The sequence below is a fragment of the Capra hircus genome, assembly GCF_001704415.2.
Source record: "Capra hircus breed San Clemente chromosome X unlocalized genomic scaffold, ASM170441v1, whole genome shotgun sequence".
In the NCBI taxonomy this organism is placed as follows: domain Eukaryota; kingdom Metazoa; phylum Chordata; class Mammalia; order Artiodactyla; family Bovidae; genus Capra; species Capra hircus.
In genome coordinates, this window is record NW_017189516.1 from 32,139,629 (window position 1) to 32,162,085 (window position 22,457).

General features: G+C 39.7%; 1 protein-coding gene across 2 annotated transcripts in view; it reads right to left on the reverse strand.

Moving 5' to 3' along the window:
• RPGR (retinitis pigmentosa GTPase regulator) overlaps window positions 1-22,457 on the reverse strand; it is a 64,670-nt gene that overhangs the window by 20,406 nt on the left and 21,807 nt on the right. The window contains exons 9-14 of one of the 2 annotated variants that reach the window (XM_018043929.1): window positions 20,011-20,135; window positions 17,360-17,545; window positions 16,268-16,439; window positions 8,762-8,859; window positions 8,308-8,370; window positions 5,116-6,060 (exon numbers count right to left, since the gene is read on the reverse strand). In XM_018043929.1, coding sequence (XP_017899418.1) covers window positions 5,116-6,060; window positions 8,308-8,370; window positions 8,762-8,859; window positions 16,268-16,439; window positions 17,360-17,545; window positions 20,011-20,135 — 1,589 coding nt within the window. The remainder of the gene's footprint in view (window positions 1-5,115; window positions 6,061-8,307; window positions 8,371-8,761; window positions 8,860-16,267; window positions 16,440-17,359; window positions 17,546-20,010; window positions 20,136-22,457) is intronic. The other variant, XM_018043930.1, reaches the window with a different exon arrangement.

Consider the following 22,457-nt stretch of genomic DNA (forward strand, 5'->3'; position numbering starts at 1 on the left):
TCTACTCCACCCTCCATCCTGTTGACAGAAGGATGCCACAAAAGCCCAAGTGTGATCAACCTTACTCATGTTTAACATCTTTTACAAATGCAGAAGGTCTCATGCCTCTCTATCTAGTCCAAGGCTACTCTAGGCTGCAGTCACACTGAAACACTCTCCTGGCTTCCATCGCCCAGCCCACTCTTTGCCTGGGTAGGCTTTACTTTTCATGACTCATTTACCATTTCACTATCACTCCCGGGAAGCCCTTGCCTTGTCTTTCTCGGTGGCAGCTGAAGCGCCAAACTTGAAGCACTCTTATTATGCTGATAAATTTTCTGTTCTATCTGTAGAAACAGCTTAGAGTATAAAAGCCACGTTCTTCTTATTAAGGGATTTAATGGAGGAAAGCCAGAGATTCATCTTCAAATTGTATTTTTATCATTGGGCAGATAAAACTATCTGCCCAAGAACGCAGGGGTATTGGGAAATACTGTTAAGCAACAGTTAAGGCAGTTATAGGAACTCTTTCTCCCTGGTGTTCCTTCAAGAAATCTATACTTACCTAAAGTCCCTGATAGGCTGGAGGGCCACAGGAGGTTAACTGAGAGCAGCCCTCACTTCTTGAGATCCACCTGATTTGGGGTAGCTTTTGTCCTCTTTTTGGTGCTTGGTACATAAATATTTGTTGACCGAATAATACGCACCAAATATAAGTTATGTGTCAGGTACTGGGCATATAATATCACATTTAACTTTCACAATGGAAAGAAGGAAACGACGGAATTACAGCACCTTCCTCCGTGGTAGCATTTTATTTTTAATCTACATGTATATAGTAATAGAAATACAGTATAGAAATCAATTATTTCTATAGTGAAATAATAGAGAACATTTCAATTACACTCACCTGGAGTGCTGCCAGTCTGCAGCGGCAGATGTTTCTGTGGTCCTCCTTTGTATCTTACCTTATTTTTCTGCCACAGTGCTCATTTGAAACTGTAATTCAATGGATTCTACATACACAACTCATACTTGCCTCAGAAATGATCACTGATATTGCCTCAGAAATGATCACTGATAAAGTACAGTAAAAGCCTGATCAACCAGCAGATGTGGACAATAAAGAGGGAACTAGTTACTCCAACCTACTTAGCCAAGTATTAATTCAGGTCTGAAGATGACTAGGCCAGTGCTCTTTTAACCAAAGCACTAGGCCTGCATGAATGACTGCTTCTAAAAGAGCACAATTTTTTTGTCTTTGGCTGCTGCTGCTGCTGCTAAGTCGCTTCAGTCATATCTGACTCTGTGCGACCCCATAGATGGCAGCCCACCAGGCTCTGCCGTCTCTGGGATTCTCCAGGCAAGAACACTGGAGTGGGTTGCCATTGCCTTCTCCATTGTCTTTGGCTAGAGGAAGGTAAAGAAAAGGGTAAGAAATGCTGTTTACAAATGGTTATGTCAACTGGTTCAAATACTGAGATGGACATATTTTAAGAGCATCATTTCAGTATTGAGGCTGATTATCTCTTGAGTGGAAGATGAACACCCAGACCTTTACCACTGTACTTGAGCTTGAGTTTCTTGTCTCCTTGGAGGTTTTTCCTCTATGAGCTCCACTTCTGTCATCCACCCTATTTAATCCTAAGTCTACTACTAAAGCAACCACATTTGGCACTACAATCAACACACATTTTAATCTAGGTACTAATTCAACTCTAACACTAATGAATGTAGTAGAACACTGCAATGCCAAACCCACATATTTGGTTAGTTAGTGGAAGCTACCAGAGAGTCTCGCAGCTAAAAGATTTACAACTACCTTTAGGAATTTTTCCACTTTCTATCTGAGTCTTTCTCCTCGTGGAAAATCAAATGTGTAAAGAATTCAACCTACACAAAATTCACAGGATGTCTACCATCACAATCCTCCTTGACAAAAGGAAAGTATAAGAAATCCATCGTGTCTAAGATATTGAAGGGGCTGGGAAAGGAAAGCCATGAAGAAACAAACACACTGGCTGCATTATACACAATGGAATTACTCTAGTGGAAATCTAGCCTCTCTAAAATTCAATATCTAAAAGTTTCTCTTTTCACAAACAACTATTGACTGTATACATTTAATTTTTATTTTACTTGAAACATTCTGACAAACAGCAAACAGAGAATTACAGAATAGTGAATGAAGAATACATTGAAGGTAAGTAATAGACATTGGGAATGGCAGTACTGGGAGCGAAGGTCTGACAGTACAGTGAAAGCTCAGAAATTATAGGAGATGGAAATACAGAATTACAGAAGACAAAAAATATTAAAGCTATCACAATTTAAGAGCAAATAACATTTTATAGAAAACTGGATTAATTGTAAAACATGATTTTTTCTTCCTTAAAAATTTTCTTAAGCAAATAACAAACATGTTAGAATGAAAGAATCTAAGAGTTACAAAGGGCTTTAATTATCATACCATCTAATCCATTCTATTTTACAGATAGGGAAACAGAAGTCCAGTGAGTAGCTCTGCCTGGCCAGTAACCACTTAAAAGATTTTCATACTTCTAGAATATATGTTCATTTTCATTTCATTATATATTCTGTCATTTACCAAACAGTAACTAAAAGAGACATTAGAGTCTAAACTCTGAAACCAGCTGTCACTTTGTAGATTGTTGCAAAAGGGACACATTAAAGGTAAAAAGCACTACTTAAAAAAAATGTGAATTCCTCATTTAGCTTTAAAATAACACCCATTCGTATAAAATTATTCTATATGGTAGGCAAACTGTAGTCATAGACTGAAAAAAACTATGCTAACATAGTTATAAGAGATTAGACATTTTTATAACCCTTAATCTGTGCCATTTTTAAAGGGACTTACTTATATACACAAACAAAATACTTTTATAATATACTCCTTCCTAACACTGTCTTAGTGAGGAATTAGAATATTAACTATATGCTATGACCTTTAGATATTTTTAGCTATATATTTATAATTTGGGGGGGACACCAAAATATTAGTTTAAGAGAAGCCAAAATTTACCAGTGCCTCAAGTTATCTTTACGAGTTTATACTGTACCACATGTAAAGTGACCACGACACAAAATCAATGTAATAGAATGAGTGCCTATTATGTGTAAGATGTTAAAATTGTTTGGCTGGACATAATCAGGTCAAATTTAAAATCTGTTACTTCAATTCCAAATAATGTGGTAATACATTATTCCAAAATTTTTTGGAACCTGGTGGCCCATTTTCTAAAAGTTGTTTTGACTGCACTGGTATTTTGAACCTCTGCACTCCATGCCCTTTCCCCTTTCCCTCCCTGTTAGTAGTACACTTTTTTGGATGTGTTCTATCTTTGTCATATTTCCCAGATCCTCTGATTTTGCTCACTTTGGATTCCCTTCCCCCACCCTTTCTTCCCTGCCTTCCATTTTCTTCATTACCTGTCTCCTGGCACTTTCCCTTTTCTTCCTCATTGTTCTCATCTTCTTCCTTCTCCTCTTCTCTCCCATTCTCTTTCCTCTTCCCCACTGCCCCCTCCTTCGCTTCCCTTTCCATGCCTTCCCTCTCTCTCTCCTCCTCTCCTTCCTCCACTCTTTCTTCCCCCTCCTCTTCTCCCTCTCCCTCTCCTCCTAGTCCCTCCCCCTCTTTCTCACCTTCTCCTTCCTTCTCTTCTCCCTCCTCTTCCTCTCCTTCCCCCTCTTCTCCTTCCGCCTCTCCCTCCTCCTCTCCTTCTCCCTCTTCTAACTCTTCTTCCCCCTCTCCTTCTTCTTCTTCCTCTCCCTCATCCCCTCCCCCTTCCTCTTCTTCCTCTCCTTCCTCCTCCCCATCCCCTTCCTCCTCTCCCTCCCCATCCCCTTCCTCCTCTCCCTCCCCATCCCCTTCCTCCTCTCCCTCCCCATCCTCTTCCTCCTCCCCATCCCCTTCCTCCTCCCCATCCCCTTCCTCCTCTCCCTCCTCATCCCCTTCCTCCTCTCCCTCCCCTTCCTCCTCTCCCTCCTCATCCCCTTCCTCCTCTCCCTCCCCATCCCCTTCCTCCTCTCCCTCCCCATTCCCTTCCTCCTCTCCCTCCCCATCTCCTTCCTCCTCTCCCTCCCCATCCCCTTCCTCTTCCTGCTCTTTCTGTTCCTCCCCATCCCCTTCCCCCATTCCCCCTTCTCCCTCCTCATCTTCTTCCTCCTCTCCCCCCTCTCCTTCCTGCTCCTCCCCATCCACTTCCTCCTCTCCCTCCCCATCCTCTTCCTCCTCTCCCTCTCCATCCCCTTCCTCCTCCTCCTCTCCTTTCTGTTCCTCCCCATCCCTTCCCCCATTCCCCCTTCTCCCTCCCCATCTCCTTCCTCCTCTCCCCACTCTCCTTCCTTCTCCTCATCTCCTACCTCCTCTACCTCCCCATCTCCTTCCTCCTCTCCCCCTTCTGCTTTCTGTTCCTCCCCATCCCCTTCCTCCTCTCCCTCCCCATCTCCTTCCTCCTCCTCTTCTTCCTCTCCTTCCTGCCCCTCCCCATCCTCTTCCTCCTCTCCCTCCCCTTCCTCCCCTTTCTCCTCTTCTTCCTCCTCTCCCTCCCCTTCCTCCCCTTCTTCCTGCCCCTTCCCATCCCCTGCCTCCTCTCCCTCCCCTTCCTCCTCTCCCTCCCCTTCCTCCTCTCCCTCCTCTTCTTCCTCTCCCTCCTGCCCCTCCCTATTTCCTTCCTCTTCTCCCCCTCCTTCCTGCCCCTCCTCATCTCCTTTCCCCTCTCCTTCCTCTCCTTCCTGCCATCTCCCCTCTTCTAACTCCTCCCCCTCCCCCTCCTGCTCTTCCTCCTCTTTCTCTTTCCCTTCTTCCTCACCTGCCTCCTCTCCTTCCCTGCCTCCTTGCTCCCTCTCTCCTGCTTCTTTCCTCCCTGTGCTTCTTTCCTCCTGGTGGCCCTGTTCCCTCTCCTTTTGTTGTTCCTCCTCCTCCAGGTCTTTCTCTCCCTTACCCAGGGTCTCTATTACTCCCTCTCCCACGTCTTCCCCATCTTCTCCTTCCTCACTTCCTGTTCTACTTCTCTGTTCCACTCCTGAATTACCTTCCTTCCTGATTCCCTTACCTCCACCTTCAGGCACATGTTCTGCCTCTCCCCTTAGCTTTCCCTTGCCTTCACTCACCTCAGCTCTGTCTGCAAGGTCATCTAACAGGAGCTCTGCTTCCTCTTTCTCTTTTTCTCCACACTCCTCCTCATTTGCCTCTATCTCTTGCTCCTCTATTCCACTTCCTTCTGAATCATCTTCTTCCTGTTCCTCTGGGATCCTTGATAAGCGATGACACTTAAACTCATATTTTGCCATGATTCTGGATAGTCTGTGTTTGGCCTCTTCATGTCTTTGTTCAATAAATTTTCTGCTATACCACAAATTTTGATTAGTTTCCACTTCATCATCCTCTTTCTCATCATTGCTAAATTCTATTGACTCAGGCTGCTGGAAACCATCAGCTATATTTTGCTGACTTTCACTTTCACCTTCCAAATAACTGTCTTCCTCCTCTATAGATGCTTGTTCACTGTCAAAGATCGTATCTTGCTTGTTCCCTTTACTTTCCTTAACAAAATCTTTATCTTCTTCATCCTCAATATTCATGTCTCTATTTGGTAAGTCATCAAAAAACATATCAATATTTTTTCTATTCTCTTCAGTTTTTCTTATATCCTTCAGATCTGTCATATTCACCAGATCAGTTTCCACCTCAGAGACTATTTCTTTTGCTTTTGAATCCTTCTGACTTTGCCCGTCATCACTTTCCTTTTCTATTTCCTCACTATTAAGTGGATAGACACCACATTTATTTTCATGTCTAAAGGTCCCTTTTTGCAAACCCTCTGCACTGGTGCTGGTCTGAGGACTTTGCTGGTCTGAGTCATTACCTACGTCCTCATCTGAAAATGCTTCCATAGACATAGTTGCTGGCATCGCGTACATTCCTTGTGCCAAAAGTTGTTTATATACTCTCCCTTCTGTCACTTTTGGGGACATCTCTTCATTTTCATATTCATTACTATCATCACTTTCAGTATAAGTTGTATGCTGCTTCGGTTTCTCAATTATTTCTTGTTTCTGTAAATTTTTTGAAGTAATCGTCATACTACTATTAGTTGATAAAAGTAACTTATTTCTTACAAAATACCAAGATTTTCCATTATCATAAATTTCACTTGGAGAATTAAAATGCCCAATTTTACGAGACATTTTCCTCAGATTTTTTTTTGGGGGGGGGAGGGGGATAATTTATGCTATTCTCTGTCTGTGGAGCATCTAATTTTGATTCAGTAACATGAATCTGTGTTTAACTTTCAAATTTACCACCTGCCTTAACTTTGCCATTACTCACAGTACTAATATTTATTCTCTGCACCTTTTCTTAATCAGAATCAATTCTTAAATATGTTTCCAGACTAATTTTGAAAAATACTGTTAAAAAATGCACACTTTTCTACTTTCCCTATTGTTTTGTCAAATTTTGATTGGTCTTTTGAGTCCACAAAATTCTGAAAATGAAAGAAACTAAATGAAAATATGAATTTTTTAAAAACTTGAAATAAGAAAAATCTTATTTCTAGAAGAAAAAATCTGAAAATTACAATGAAATGTTTTTATCAATATACTACATAATAATAAATATATTTTTCTTTTCTAAACAAAATCTTTTGAGTTTTCAAATTTTTGACCCTCTTCCTTTTATTTACTATATTCTTTAATTATAATAATTTGCATACATAAAAAACTATGAGAAAAATACTGAAAGTAAAATATAAAATTTTATTATAATTTTATAAACTTCTATAAAAACTCATATAATGAACCACTGAGGTTTTAATGATACATTAAGAATAGGAAATTAATTTATTGCCAGACAAAATAAGGCAAATCAAATTGTTGATCTAAATTCTATAAGCTAATGGACTGAAATAGCTGATGAATTTGAGTTTCTAGATAGTAAAAGCTCACTAAATCAAGTTTTATAAATTATAAAGAGTGCTAGACCCAGGAAGAGGTCATTTTTTGCTAAACAAATGATTAAAACAGCGCAAGTTAAAAATATACAGAAATACTATAATAAACCTTTTTTATTCACTAAAGTAGGCTTGGTAGGGCCTCTATGTAATAGGACTATATGAAATATAAAATATATATTAGTTTAAAAGAAAATGCTTTCCTTTTCTGTTTGTTCTCGGTCTCTTCTTTAAAAAGTCACAATTCTTTCAACAGCCCTAAGACAGACAGAGGCCCAGCTGCCAGAAATGATTTCTAAATGCATGTGCCTTTATTTCTTTAGCACAAAAAAGCAGCACAGAAGAGGCAGAGCCCAGAGTCTAAGAGGAAGGAAAGACACACAAAAGATGTCTGCTTGGAAGTACAGTCAAGTCAACAAATCAGTTAGTCACTGAGCTTTGACAACTGTGTTAGGAAAGAAGCTCTTCCATTTTCAAAAAGAATGCTGTTACTCAATAAGGATTGGCACTAAATTTGTACAATTTATCCAGATTCTCTTGCATTTCAGTGACTTTTTAGTTTAACAATGTGGCAAAGGTACTAGAAATATAAATGAAATGTTTTCTGTAGCCTTTGTCCTTCAATTTGCATTTCTCCAATTTCTATTTCTAATCCTGAACCTTTCATCATTTCACCTCACTGGTCCTTCAAGCCAGAAAATGTAAATAATTTCAGCACAGGCTTTTATCTCTCCAGGGTTGTGAAAAACCAGAATATTCCCTCCTCTTCTATTCATTTGCTATTCATTAAAAGTCTCTATCACTCATGCATGGTTTCTGACTAATTTCCAAATGTTTAATCTTGTTTTTATGCTACCAATTCCTTGATAAATTAAAGCCTATTCCAAACACTGTAAAAGCAATTATCAAATATTTTAACTAAACACTACAAAACTTTAGAACTGGAAAATAGGTTAATATCATCCTGTAAAGTCAGCAAGGTAACTCACCCAATGTCATACTCAAACAAAGTGTGAGAGGCACTCATAAAAAACTGTAGCCTCTTCCAACACTTAAGAATGGTAATAAATATCTTTTGCCTTGACGGTAACAAAGTATGGATACTGTCACTTATTAATGACTCCAAAGAACAAATTCCAGCAGTGAAATTCTGCCAGTCTTGTATCACAGAAAATACATACCAACAGAATAAGCCCAAATGGAGACTATACATATTGTATCCCCATCTTTTAAATCCTAAAGTAAGTGAATACTTACCTTTTTTGAGTTCTTTCCTGAAACCTTTCAAGAAAAATATAAACAATTTAAACTGTTCTTCCCACCATAGTGAAAATAACTCTCTGTATCATACCTTTTGCTTTTGAATTGGCGATAATTTTAGTTTTTCATTGGAATTCAGGTGCAACATGTGTGTCTGAAATAAATTTAAAAAAAATATGTTCTAAAAAAATAAAGACTATATAACTGATTATATACCTATACATATGATTATATATTTATATATCATTATATGTTGATTTAAAATACATATAAATAAAATAAATACAAAACAGTTCAGACAATCATATAATCAACTTTCAATTGCATAATAATAATGTGAGGGCTGAAATTAATTTTACAGTACTTAATCTATACTTCACTAAATCTGAGTTTAAAATAATAAATGAAAAGACAAAAACAAAAAGCTTTTTTCTATGTACATAATGGCTTAGGAAGTACACATATACACAGACATACAAATACAAATACATGAAGAACTAAAACTCAAATTTGTATCTATATTGCACAAATAGGAAAACCAGTACCATATTTAAGACATCAGCAGTTTCTCCAAGGCTTTCTGAATCCTCTGCTGAAAGACTGTCTGTATCTTTCTCTTTGGTCATTTTATGTTGAAAATAATCTGAATGATTAACAGAGAAAAGATAGAACCAGATTTCAACAGAAAAGTGAAAGACAACTAGACAATAAACAGAAATTATTCTGCAATATAAAAGTACAGTTATAATTTTACTAATAGGTCAGTTGGTAAAGAAGCCGCTTGCAATACAGGAGACCCTAGTTTGATTCCTGGGTGTGGAAGATCTGCTAGAGAAGGGGTAGGCTACCCACTCTGGTATTCTGGCCTGGAGAATTCCATGGACTATATAGTCCATGGGGTCACAAAGAGTCAGACACAACTGAGTGACCTTCACTTTCTTTCACTTTCAAAGGTCCTTTAACCTCATATTAAGGGAACTGAACAGAATTCATTCACAGTGATAGCAGGTTTTAAAATCTTTCTGAAAATTTAAAGACCCTGACACTGATAAGATAACAACTGCTTCATTCATATGAACAGAGAAACATTATTCCTTTGGGATAAATACTACCAGGTATCAAGCACTATGATAGCCAGTGCCCAAAAGATCCCCATCAACTTATACCCTCCTGCTATGCATACACTTGGGTAGTTCCCTTCCACATTTTACCAGGTTGGTCTGTACGGCCAATAAAATAAGCAGATCAATTTGATGTTACTGTGGCGTATGTCTCAGTCCTCTCTCTCTCTCTCTCTGATCACATGCTCTGGGGGAAGCCATGCTATGAGTACACCCAAGGAGAAGCCCATGTGATGAAGAAGTCCAGCCTCCTGCCAATGGCCACGTGAGTGAGTTTGCAAGAGGAGCATGAAACATCCTGAACCAGAATCACTCAGCTAGACTGGTCCTGGATTCTTAACCCTTAAAAACTGTGTGAGATAGTAAATGTTTGTTGTTTTAGCCTTAAGTTTTAGGGTCATTGCTTATGTAGCAACAGAAAAATAGTACAAAGACCTAGAGACTTCCACAGAAAACCATAAGATTATTACATCATAAAGCAGATAACGAAAAGTTACAAGCTTCATTTGACCTTATATTTTTCTCAATTACTATATCCCCATTTAGCACATATATACATATTTGAAAGAGCTCCTTAATGAAGTCTTCACTGAAAATGCCAGTCCACAGTGCTCTCTCCCTTATAAATTCATTCAATTCCAATGAATGAATAATCAGTTTGTCTTCATTCCATGTGAGGTATTAGGTGGGGGATATCAACTTAAGTAACTGCTGAATCTTAATGAACTTATAGTCTAGAAGGGAATACAAAATATGTGATATAGGAGAATGAGAAATCCCATCCCAATGTGGGAGATCAGGAAATTTTTCACTAAGGAGTTACAGGGAATGATGAATGAGTAGAACTCTGAGAGGTAGGGATGGAGGTAAATGGGGAAGAAAATAAGTGTAGTGCTAACAGAAGCTATGGAACAGCTGCCCTGAAAGTTTACCATGTGCTTGGAACGAAGCACATGTCAGGTTAACGCCATGATAATAAGAGAGGTAAGTGTTATATCCCCATTTCACAAATGAATACATTAAGGTTCAGTGACTCTTTTGGTGTCAAGTGTCAATCTCAAGTCTGCCTGGACTTTATAGGTTTTCCACTCGGTCTGACTATGAAGAGCTTCAGTTTGATCAACATCAGGGCTCAATAAACTTTTTCTGTAAAAGGCCACACAGCAAACATTTTAGGCTTTGTGGCCATATGGTCTCCGTCCTAATAATCAAACTCTGCCACTGAAGTGTGAAAGTAGCCACAGACAATACATAAATGAATGGTTTTAAGAAAAAGGCTGCTGAGAGATGAAGCTGGAAAAGCAGGTGGGAGTTACATGGGATATTTACATTTATTAAAAAAAAGACTAGGGATCCTCTGAAGACACTGGAGCAGATGGGAACTAAACAGCACCTGAAGGAGATTAACAAAGAAAAGTATGAACCAGGACAGACTAGAGATGGCAGAGAGGAAGTTTAGAAAATAGTATATTGTTTAAGGTCATGGTCTCAGCCTTACGCTTAACTGAGAAAACAGAAGTCATCAGACCTGATCTGTTTTATCTCCTCACCAACAAACGTACACATTTACCTATATTTTCCTGTTAAAATGTAGGATGTGTCTTTCCTCTTAACAAAGACTGTTCTGCATGCCAGCCCCTCCTATCTTCTCAAGAGCTTTGCATCTTTGGTTACACTCTCTCTCATGTGCTGCCAGTCTCTCTGGAACTACTGGTTCATGTCCATTAGCATACACATACACTCTCATATTTCCCACTCCCTCCACGTCTCCCTCTAGCTCCCTCTAGCCTAGCCGCCCCATTTCTCTGCTCCTCGTCATGACCAAAATAGGCAAAAGAACTATCTACACACTTTATCGCCCCTTCGCTTCCTCGTTTCCCCTTCATGCCTCAACTTTTAACACTCTGCCTTCTGTCCTGATCTTTCCCTGGAACTACTCTTGTCAGGATCACCAAAAATGTCCATGATGCCAGATCCATGGGATACTTCTTTGCACTCCTTTTTCTTGAGCTTTGAGCGGTACTCTGAATTTGTGACCCTACTCTCTCCTCATTTTCCTCCTCCTGCCGTACTGGCTGCTAAGGTTGAGAAAAGTGGCTTTGCTGGCCCTCCCTCTCCTACCCTCTAAGCATCAGACAGTCTCGAGGCAAAATGCTGAGCCCTCTTTTCTTCCTGCTCTACTCTCTATAGTGATGTCACCAACTTCCATGCATTATAAGTACCATCTCCATGTTGATGGTTTCCAAATTTCTATCTCTTTGTCCAGATCTCTGTTCTGAATGTCACACTTTAATTTTCAACAGCCTGCTTGATAGGTCTGCTTGGATGCCTCACAGGGATCTCAAAGTCAGTTTTTAACTTTTTTCCTTCAAAGCAGTCAACCATCCTTCTGCCTACACATCTATGTGTAATTTATTAACAAGTTTAACAAGTTCACCTGGTTCTATGTCTAAAATGTATTTCCCATGGGCTCCTTTTTATATCCACTGTGAACACCTTAGGTCTGTACACCATCATCTCTTGCAAAAGGCTCTGAAGTTTTCCTCCCACCTCTAGTCTGGTATCCCTGCATCCACATGTAGGCAAAAATGATCATCTTAAAACATAAATGGGATTGGAGCACATTACTCCACTGTTTAAAATCCTTTAATGACTTTCTATTACACTTAAGAAAAACACTCAAATCACTTAGGCCTCTCATGGCCTATAAAACCATGAATATATTTTTGCTGTCTCTTTTTCCAACATCATTGTGTCCTGTCTTTTACTTCACTCTTGATTTTCCTTCACTCACTTTCTCTTCAGCCCCAATGATCTTCTTTCCTTTTCCTATAGACTGCCTTTAACTACATTATTTTCTTTGCCTGGAATAGACACATCCTCTCTCTTTGTGTGGTTATTTTCTTATCCTTTGTTTTATGTTGAATGTCACCTTCTCATCTATGTCTTTCCTAACTTCCTTATCTCCATAAGAAACACCAAAGTCCGCAAATAATTTAGAAGAAGTCACAGTATATGTTGGATGTGTGCTCAGTCAGTCGTGTCTGACTCAGTGTGACCCCAAGGACTGTAGACTGTCAGGCTCCTCTGTCCATGGAATTTTGTAAGCAAGAATACTGGAGTGGGTTGCCATTTCCTCCTCCAGGGATACAACTTTCAAAATACTTCTTATTAAGTTTGTTTGTTTGACCATTACATCTACTACTGCAGGCAGGAATCCCTCAGAAGAAATGGAGTAGCCATCATGGTCAACAAGAGAGTCCGAAATGCAGTACTTGGATGCAATCTCAAAAACGATAGAATGATCTCTGTTCGTCTCCAAGGCAAACCATTCAATATCACAGTTATCCAAGTCTATGCCCCAACCAGTAACACTGAAGAAACTGAAGTTGAACGGTTTTATGAAGACCTACAAGATCTTTTAGAACTAACACCCAAAAAAGATGTCCTCTTCATTATAGGGGACTGGAATGCAAAAGTAGGAAGTCAAGAAACACCTGGAGTAATAGGCAAATTTGGCCTTGGAATGCAGAATGAAGCAGGGCAAAGACTAATAGAGTTTTGCCAAGAAAATGCACTGGTCATAGCAAACACCCTCTTCCAACAACACAAGAGAAGACTCTACACATGGACATCACCAGATGGTCAACTCCGAAATCAGACTGATTATATTCTTTGCAGCCAAAGATGGAGAAGCTCTATACAGTCAACAAAAACAAGACCGGGAGCTGACTGTGGCTCAGATCATGAACTCCTTATTGCCAAATTCAGACTTAAACTGAAGAAAGCAGGGAAAACCGCTAGACCATTCAGGTATGACCTAAATCAAATCCCTTATGATTATACAGTGGAAGTGAGAAATAGATTTAACGGTCTAGATCTGATAGATAGAGTGCCTGATGAACTATGGAATGAGGTTCGTGACACTGTACAGGAGACAGGGATCAAGACCATCCCCATGGAAAAGAAATGCAAAAAAGCAAAATGGCTGTCTGGGGAGGCCTTACAAATGGCTGTGAAAAGAAGAGAGGCGAAAGCAAAGCAGAAAAGGAAAGATATAAGCATCTGAATGCAGAGTTCCAAAGAATAGCAAGGAGAGAGAAGAAAGCCTTCTTCAGCGATCAATGCAAAGAAATAGAGGAAAACAACACAATAGGAAAGACTAGAGATCTCTTCAAGAAAATTAGAGATACCAAGGGAACATTTCATACAAAGATGGGCTCAATAAAGGACATAAATGGTATGGACCTAACAGAAGCAGAAGATATTAAGAAGAGGTGGCAGGAATACGCAGAAGAACTGTTCAAAAAAGATCTTCACGACCCAGATAATCACGATGGTGTGATCACTCACCTAGAGCCAGACATCCTGGAATGTGAAGTCAAATGGGCCTTAGAAAGCATCACTATGAACAAACCTAGTGGAGGTGATGGAATTCCAGTTGAGCTGTTTCAAATCCTGAAAGATGATGCTGTGAAAGTGCTGCACTCAACATGCCAGCAAGTTTGGAAAATTCAGCAGTGGCCATAGGACTGGAAAAGGTCAGTTTTCATTCCAATCCCAAAGAAAGGCAATGCCAAAGAATGCTCAAACTACCACACAATTGCACTCATCTCACATGCTAGTAAAGTAATGCTCAAAATTCTCCAAGCTAGGCTTCAGCATTACATGAACTGTGAACTCCCTGATGTACAAGCTAGTTTTAGAAAAGGCAGAGGAACCAGAGATCAAATTGCCAACATCCGCTGGATCATGGAAAAAGCAAGAGAGTTCCAGACAAACATCTATTTCTGCTTTATTGACTATGCCAAAGCCTTTGACTGTGTGGATCACCATAAACTGTGGAAAATTCTGAAAGAGATAGGAATACCAGACCACCTGACCTGCCTCTTGAGAAATCTGTATGCAGGTCAGGAAGCAACAGTTAGAACTGGACATGGAACAACAGACTGGTTTCAAATAGGAAAAGGAGTACGTCAAGGTTGTATATTGTCACCCTGCTTATTTAACTTCTATGCAGAGTACATCATGAGAAACACTGGACTGGAAGAAACACAAGCTGGAATCAAGATTGCCGGGAGAAATATCAATAACTTCAGATATGCAGATGACACCACCCTTATGGCAGAAAGTGAAGAGGAGCTAAAAAGCCTCTTGATGAAAGTGAAAGAGGAGAGTGAAAAAGTTGGCTTAAAGCTCAACATTCAGAAAACGAAGATCATGGCATCTGGTCCCATCACTTCATGGGAAATAGATGGGGAAACAGTGGAAAGTGTCAGACTTTGTTTTTTTGGGCTCCAAAATCACTGCAGATGGTGACTGCAGCCATGAAATTAAAAGACGCTTACTCCTTGGAAGAAAAGTTATGACCAACCTAGACAGTATATTCAAAAGCAGAGACATTACTTTACCGACTAAGGTCCGTCTAGTCAAGGCTATGGTTTTTCCAGTAGTCATGTATGGATATGAGAGTTGGACTGTGAAGAAGGCTGAGCGCTGAAGAATTGATGCGTTTGAAGTATGGTGTTGGAGAAGACTCTTGAGGGTCCCTTGGACTGCAAGGAGATCCAACCAGTCCATTCTGAAGGAGATCAGTCCTGGGTGTTCTTTGGAAGGGATGATGCTAAAGCTGAAGCTCCAGTACTTTGGACACCTCATGCGAAGAGTTGACTCATTGGAAAAGACTCTGATGCTGGGAGATATTGGGGACAGGAGGAGAAGGGGATGACCGAGGATGAGATGGCTGGATGGCATCACGGACTCAATGGACGTGAGTCTGAGTGAACTCCGGGAGATGGTGATGGACAGGGAGGCCTGGCGTGCTGCGATTCATGGGGTCGCAGAGTTGGACACGACTGAGCGACTGAACTGAACTGAACTGAAGTGGAGTTTGTTTTAGTAAACAGTCACAAGAAGATAAGGGATGGCTTTTCCTTTTACTCTAAAAAATTCTATCTTCACAATCTAATCTCTGGAAGTGGCAAACAACTTGCCCCAAACCATAAACTTCTCTTTTCCTTGCACACACTGTTGTCAGAATCTACTTTTCCCATGTACAGGGCTGAAGAGTTCCAGTGATTCTTATCTCGAAAGGAAACACAAAAGTTGTGGTGAGATGTAAGAAACCCTGCTCCTTATCAGGGTCCTAGATGTAGGGAATATTCCATTTCCATGGTCCCCAGTTCTTGCCTGAGTTCCTGATCCTTTGTTACCTCAACCTTTTCTGTAGGTTCCTGAGCCCAAAGATATTAAAATGATCTGTCCCACTGTTTTTAATTCCAGATGCCCAGATTATCTTCTTAATTCGAAACCTACTGCTTACTATGGTTTCCTAGTCCTGGCTTCCTGCCCTGCCCCTATCATCTGAGCACATGGCATGTGGCAACATAAACACATTCCTAAGATACATATAGTTAATAAATGTTGGAGCTGGCATCTGCTCCCAGATCAATTGGACTCTACATCCCATACTCCTAACCATGATACTATATAGCTTTAATACATAACTTCACATAGGGCCAGAAGACCTGTATGCAAATCCTGTTCATTTCCTTTATAAAACTGAGTGACCTTGGGCAAGTCACTCAATCTCGTCAAGCCTTGTTTTTCTCTTATGTAAAAACGAAGAATCTAACTCCCACCTATTTTGGGTTGCTTCTGCGTTTAAAGGTGATAATGTAAGAGAAGGTGATATGTATGTTATACACTGCTCTATAAAGATATGCTGCTGTCATCACATGGGATTTTTAAGGTCATCAGAGATGCTTTCTATTAGTCAGAGTATTCCTGGGTTTGAATTCAAACGAGGTGTCAGTCTCTAACTAGGAAGAAAATAACTTAAGTGGAGAAAAAACATCTGAAGATGAACATGAAAACAGTAGGAATAAATGGTACATTTCTTCTGAGAGCAAGCAGAGTATCAAATGTTACCTGGTTCCATTGGGGGCATAGAGTTCTCATTTTCAGATATCGTTTTCTCTAGCAGGTTACTTGCAGACATAGAGAAAGGAATTAAGTGAGGCGAAAAACAAATGGGCTGTGGGGAAGTCCCTTCAACTGGAGGTAGTGTTCCTGTCATTCGAATAGAGTCTGGGGATTTCTCCTTTAAAGCAAACAGATTAAATAAACTGTTAGATGATGTTATATACTTAATATTGATGTAAACTACCCTGAGGTTGCAAAAACTATTGAAGAGAGAGACTTCAAATTGGCCAATGTCCTACAATGTTCACTCTTTAATAATCCCCAAGGGCTCAAAAATGTTTTGTTTTGTTGCCTCTGTGTCTAAGTTGCTCTAAATCATCAATCTGTAGGTATGTTTTTCACAAGATGGGGAAAAGTGTATGTGTGTTTTCTCTGCCTTCCCTGAAAAAAAACAGTTACTCAGGAAAACACAAACCAACTACAAAATACAGGATATTTCTTAATTTTTCCATATATACTTTTTCATAATAAAAAGCCAAATGTAACTTTTTACCTCTAAAGGCATACATTTGGGAATGTAAAGTAATTTTTATTAAAAGAGGAATGTCTCCTTTAGAAATTACTTGGGATTTTACTTTTTAAAATATAAGTGTCATTGTAATGATCATTTTAAAGCACAGAATGAGAATCCCTAAATTTAATTAAGAAAGAACATTCCCTCTCAACCCAAAGTCCTTATTTTTTGTTTTCAACCTTTCATTATTTATAATATATAACCTTTCACTGCTCATGAGGTATTAGCTTTAAAAGACAAAAGCAAAATAGAAGTCAATTCACATACGGTTGAGACAACAATTTAGCAGTACCACTGTCTACAAAGGTTTTCTATGATCATTTCAATTTTCTAATTTGTTTGTTTAACAGTTTAGTTCTGAGTTTTCTTTAAAAGTTTGTAAGCCATTAATTCTAATCATTTTATATAGTAAATTTATCTAAGAAGACCCTTCTTTGGTTTAAAAAAGAAAATAAATTTGTTTTCTTCCAGTTTTCTTTGCAGCACTAGACAGTGTTATTATATAGAACAGGTCACAAATGTACCCTCTTTCTACGGCGCACACGTGCTGATAAAGATCTCTGCAGTATGTTTTCTAAAGGCGGATCACTGATGGGCACATATATAGCTGAAGGTAAGCAATAATCATCGATTTCATCTGACTCAATGTCTTCTGCCATACCAAGTCGTGGAGTAGCAAAAACTAGCATGTGACATCCACCACAAGCAACCTGCAGCATAAATTCACGGGTAAATTAATTAACATTGGCTTCAAACACAAATGGGTTTTTAACAGTTTTTAGCTACAAAACATTAACTTAGCAGTAGATTTCCTAGACTGAATGACTGAATCTCTCTTCCTCCCCCCTCCCTACACACACACACACACACACACACACACACACACACACAAAACACATCAGTTACAATATATATTCTTTAAAAACTATTACTGAAAATTAGACCAGATTTATACATCATTTTACTTTCAACTGAATATATAGTATAGAGAAAAAACTATCTGGCACATTATATTTCTCTTTACAAGTTAGAAAGGGCTATTTTAATCTTGCAGCAACACTAACAACTTGAAAAAAATCAGAGAAGTTCTACTTAAAAATAAGGGACCCATGAGTCATGTCAATGTACGGCAAAAACCATCACAATATTGTAAAGTAATTATCCTCCAATTAAAATAAACAAATTAACAAATTATTTATTTTAATTGGAATTTAAAAAAAAAAGAAATAAGGGACCCATGAATATATCAGTCTCTTGGGATAAACATGTCTTCAAGCCTTTCTCTTTACGTGAAGGTTTCTTAAGTTTAATGCTTAGAAGTCCCAAGAGCAAAATGCAATCATGCACAATGGTGAAAGAATGAAAAACGTAATCAACATCTTAAGGACTTTAAGAAATAAGTAATTTTCAATAAAATGCTTAAAAAAACATTGTGTAATGTTTACAATAAAGAGACTTCTGGTATCTTCATAGAGCTCTACATTGCAACATAGAACAGCATACTCTGAACCTTTCCTTCATAATATTTCCAAAGTTAAAATTGATCTGTTTTATGTATAGCATTAAAAAAAAATTATCTTCCCCATAAGATTATACAGGGGCTTCCCTGGTGGCTAGATTATAAAGAACCTTTCTGAAATGCGGGAGACCCGGATTCAATCCCTGGGTTGGAAAGATCCCCTGGAGAAGGGAATGGCAACCCACACCAGTATTCTTGCCTAGAGAGTCCCATGGACAGAGGAGCCTGGTGGAATACAGTTCCTGGGATTGTAAAGAGTCGGACACAACTGAGCAACCAACACACACACACACACACACACAAGATTATAAGCTCAGTGAGTGAGAATCTGGTCTCAGTGTTCATCACTGCATGCTCTGTATTTCTCATCCTCAGTCCAGTATTTTGTACCAAGCAGGTATTCATCAAATAGGTGTCAAATCACGGAATGGGAAGTGTTCCACAGTATGAGGCTCTGAGCCTTTGGGGAACAAATTCCAAGTGATATTGTTAGGGGAAGCACACTGACTGAAACCACCCACCCTGGCCAGGCACCACAGTAACCATTTGCACGAGTTGTTTTACGACAGGAGGTCCTGCTAAGGAACACAGAACTAATAAGCTACCACCAACCAGGAGAGTTCGGGAAAGGTCAAAAGGAGAAACCACATGTCCGACCACTTCCCAGACTCCTTCTCTCTGGCATCCATCTTGGCTGAACAAGGCATGCACCACCAGGAAGGGCTCTTGAGTCAGAATGACTGGCTAAAGACAACCTGAAAACTAATCCTATCACCATAAAACCTGAGACCATGTGGCAGAGCTGTGCTCCTGGGTTCCCTTACCCTACTGCTCTCTGCCTGGGCACCCTCTCCCAGTAAAATCTCTTGCTTTGTCAGCACATGTGTCTCCTCAGACAATTCATTTCAGAGTGTTAGACAAGAGCCCAGTTTTGGACCCTAGAAGGGGTCCCCCTTCCTGCAACAATATTATCATCAGTGTGTGTGTGCATGTGTGTGTGTCTGTGGCGTGTGTGCACTCTGTTGCTCAGTCGTGTCTGACTCTTTGCAACCCCATGGACTGTAGCCTGCCAGGCTCCTCTGTCTGTGGGATTTTCTAGGCAAAAATACTGGAGTGGATTGCCATTTCCTCTTCCAGGGGATATTCCTGACTCAGGGATTGAACTCAAGTCTCTTGCATCTCCTGCATTGCTGGTGGATTCTTTACCACTGTGCCACCTGGGAAGCCCTTATTATCATCACAGACTAAACAAAATTTTCATCTATAGTTCTTAATTGGCAAGTGTTAGAAACAACAGAGATATGGTGCCTGATACAGACAATACTGAAATAACACTTTATCCAAATAGCACTTAGTTAAATAAAAGTATTTTCAAAACTCGTCATTTATTATCAGCAGAATCTGAGGGTCTGATTATTATCTAACCCAACAAACACTTACAGATGACAACTATGAGTGAGGAAAAACACTAGGAAAAGGACAGATTTTCAGAGTGTTGTGATGTCTGACATTTGACCTTTAGGACACTAGTGTATTCACTAGATAAAGCCATGTTATTATTTCATCTAAACATAAAAGGACTCATTTTCTAAGAAATCCCAAAAGAATCAAATATAAGAGTATGAACATGTAAACAGGGAAATGTGAAGCCCTTACCAAATGTACTATATACTTCAAAAAATTAGAGCACAAAGTGGGAAGGAACTGATTGGCAAAATTCTCCATTCCGAGTCCTAGTTTTCCGTGTCGACCATCTCCAAAAGTATACAAAAGGCCTGATTCTAAAATGAAAAAAAGAGAGAATTATGAAAGTTACTTTGATGGATCTATTTGTAAACAGCAAATATATTAACTGACATTGCAACTTTCCCCTCATATTCTGCATTGAAGTTACTCTGGTCCATTGATGTCTCCACACTTTCTACGGCTTCTGTTGTCCACACATAACATTAGGCAATAGATACTGCGAGAATCAATCACTAGCACTTGGTGGCTTGTGAAGTTGAGACCCAGTCCTGCAAGGTGTTGTATGGAGTAGCAGCAATCCAGAATGAGTTCTCATGATAAATACCACCTTTTCAAAGAGAAGGAGATTTTTGTATTCTGACCTTCTACATCCCAATTCATTTTCTTTTTTCCTCAGGTCATTGATTTGGTGAGGGTTTATCAACTCTGGCACTACAGACATTTGAGGTTCAATAATTCCCAACTGTATGGGTTTGTCCTGTGCCTTGTGGAATGTTCAGCAATATCCGTGGCTTCTATCTATTAAATGCCCATACAATACCCCACCTCTGCAACTGTGACAATCAAAAATATCTCCGACACTGCCATGTGTCCCCTGGGGAGACCAAAACACCACTAGACTAGATCAATCCTCTCCCTTACTTCTGCTTCAGGGCAGTGGAAAGCTCCTGAAGGAAATGCCATAAACCAACCATGCTGCTTGTTGAGGATACCAATATTGGGGGGGTCCCCTGTACAGCCGGGCCCAAGACAATGATGAGTAATTCTGTCACCTCACCAGTTAATCTTTTTGTCTGCGGCCATAGCAGCTAGTCTGAACCTTCACTCCTCAAGCCTTTCCTTCATACTCTCCATCTCAAGTGAGGTAAGCGCCATGGAAGCAGAAATAAAGGAAATGGTGCCAGTACAGGTACAGAGGAGGGGCTCTCCCTCTAATCCACTAATTAGGAAAGGCTTTCAAACTGAAGCTGAAAGGATTAGGGTTTAGCTACAAGAAGGAGGGAGCAAAGGATTTTTCAGGCAGAGGCCAGTATCACATATCAAGCACAGAAAGAATAACACAGTCAAGAAGCCACGAGGCAACCAATGTGTCTGGGAGCACAAAGGGGAGAGTAGTATGAGATGAGTCTGAAGAGGTAAGGAGGAGCCACACGGCAGAGTATCTTATTAGCTCATATTAAGCATTTTTGAACTCTATATTAAGAACAAGTGAAAGTGAAAGTTGCTCACTCATGTCCAACTCTTGTGACCCCATGGACTATACAATCCATGGAATTCTCCAGGCCAGAATACTGTAGTGGATAGCCTTTCCCTTTTCCAGGGGATCTTCCCAACTCAGGGATCGAACCCAGGTCTCCTGCACTACAGGCGGATGCTTTACCATCTAAGCCACCAGGGAAGCCCAAGAACACTGGAGTGGGTAGCCTATCCCTTCTCCAAGGGATCTTCCTGACCCAGGAATCGAACCAGGGTCTCCTGCATCGCAGGTGGATTCTAAGGCAGATATTAAGAACACCAATAACGTAAATTAATGGTTTTAAGCTGGGAAATGACAAGATCATATTTGGGAACTTGCACTTTAAGATGGCAAAGTAACTGTATACTAAAAAAAGCCAAGAGAATTATCTGAAAAAATAACCATAGTTCACTGAAGTGGCAAGTTCAAAACTTAATATATTAAAAACAAATAGATTCCCTATAAATAATTAATAAACCAGCAGTTAGATTCTCAATTTAGATTATAATTCTTACTACTAGGTATTTGTTTTTTTCTTTACATGTACTCCCTATTTTTGTTGCTTTCCTCCTTTTTTTGACCCTGATTTCCGCATTCACCAGGGCTTCCCTGGTGGCTCAGCTGGTAAAGAATCCGTCTGCAATGCAGGAGACCTGGGTTTGATCCCTAGGTTGGGAAGATCCCCTGGAGAAGGGAATGGCTACCCACTCCAGTATTCTGGCCTGGAGAATTCCATGGACGTTGTAGTCCATGGGGTCGCAAAGAGTCAGACACGACTGAGTGACTTTCACTTCCCTTGTTCAAAATGTTAAGGTTGTTTTTTTTTTAAACTTGAGTGTCTTTAGCCAGAAAAAATAAGCTCTGATCAAGCTGCCTGATCACACTTCCAACCTCAGAGAGCTTTTAAAAACATGAACCACTGGCTATAATGGGGAACTGGTAAGAACTTACTGATAGCTCACTACATACCTCTCATTAGTCCTGAACAACAACAACAACAAAACTCATAACACCTACCCCTGCAGAGGATTCATGACCAAAACAGTCAAACAAATTTAATATTCAATTATTTGTGCTATAATTTCTTTTATCAGGAGGAAAGGTATTACAAAATTTTAAC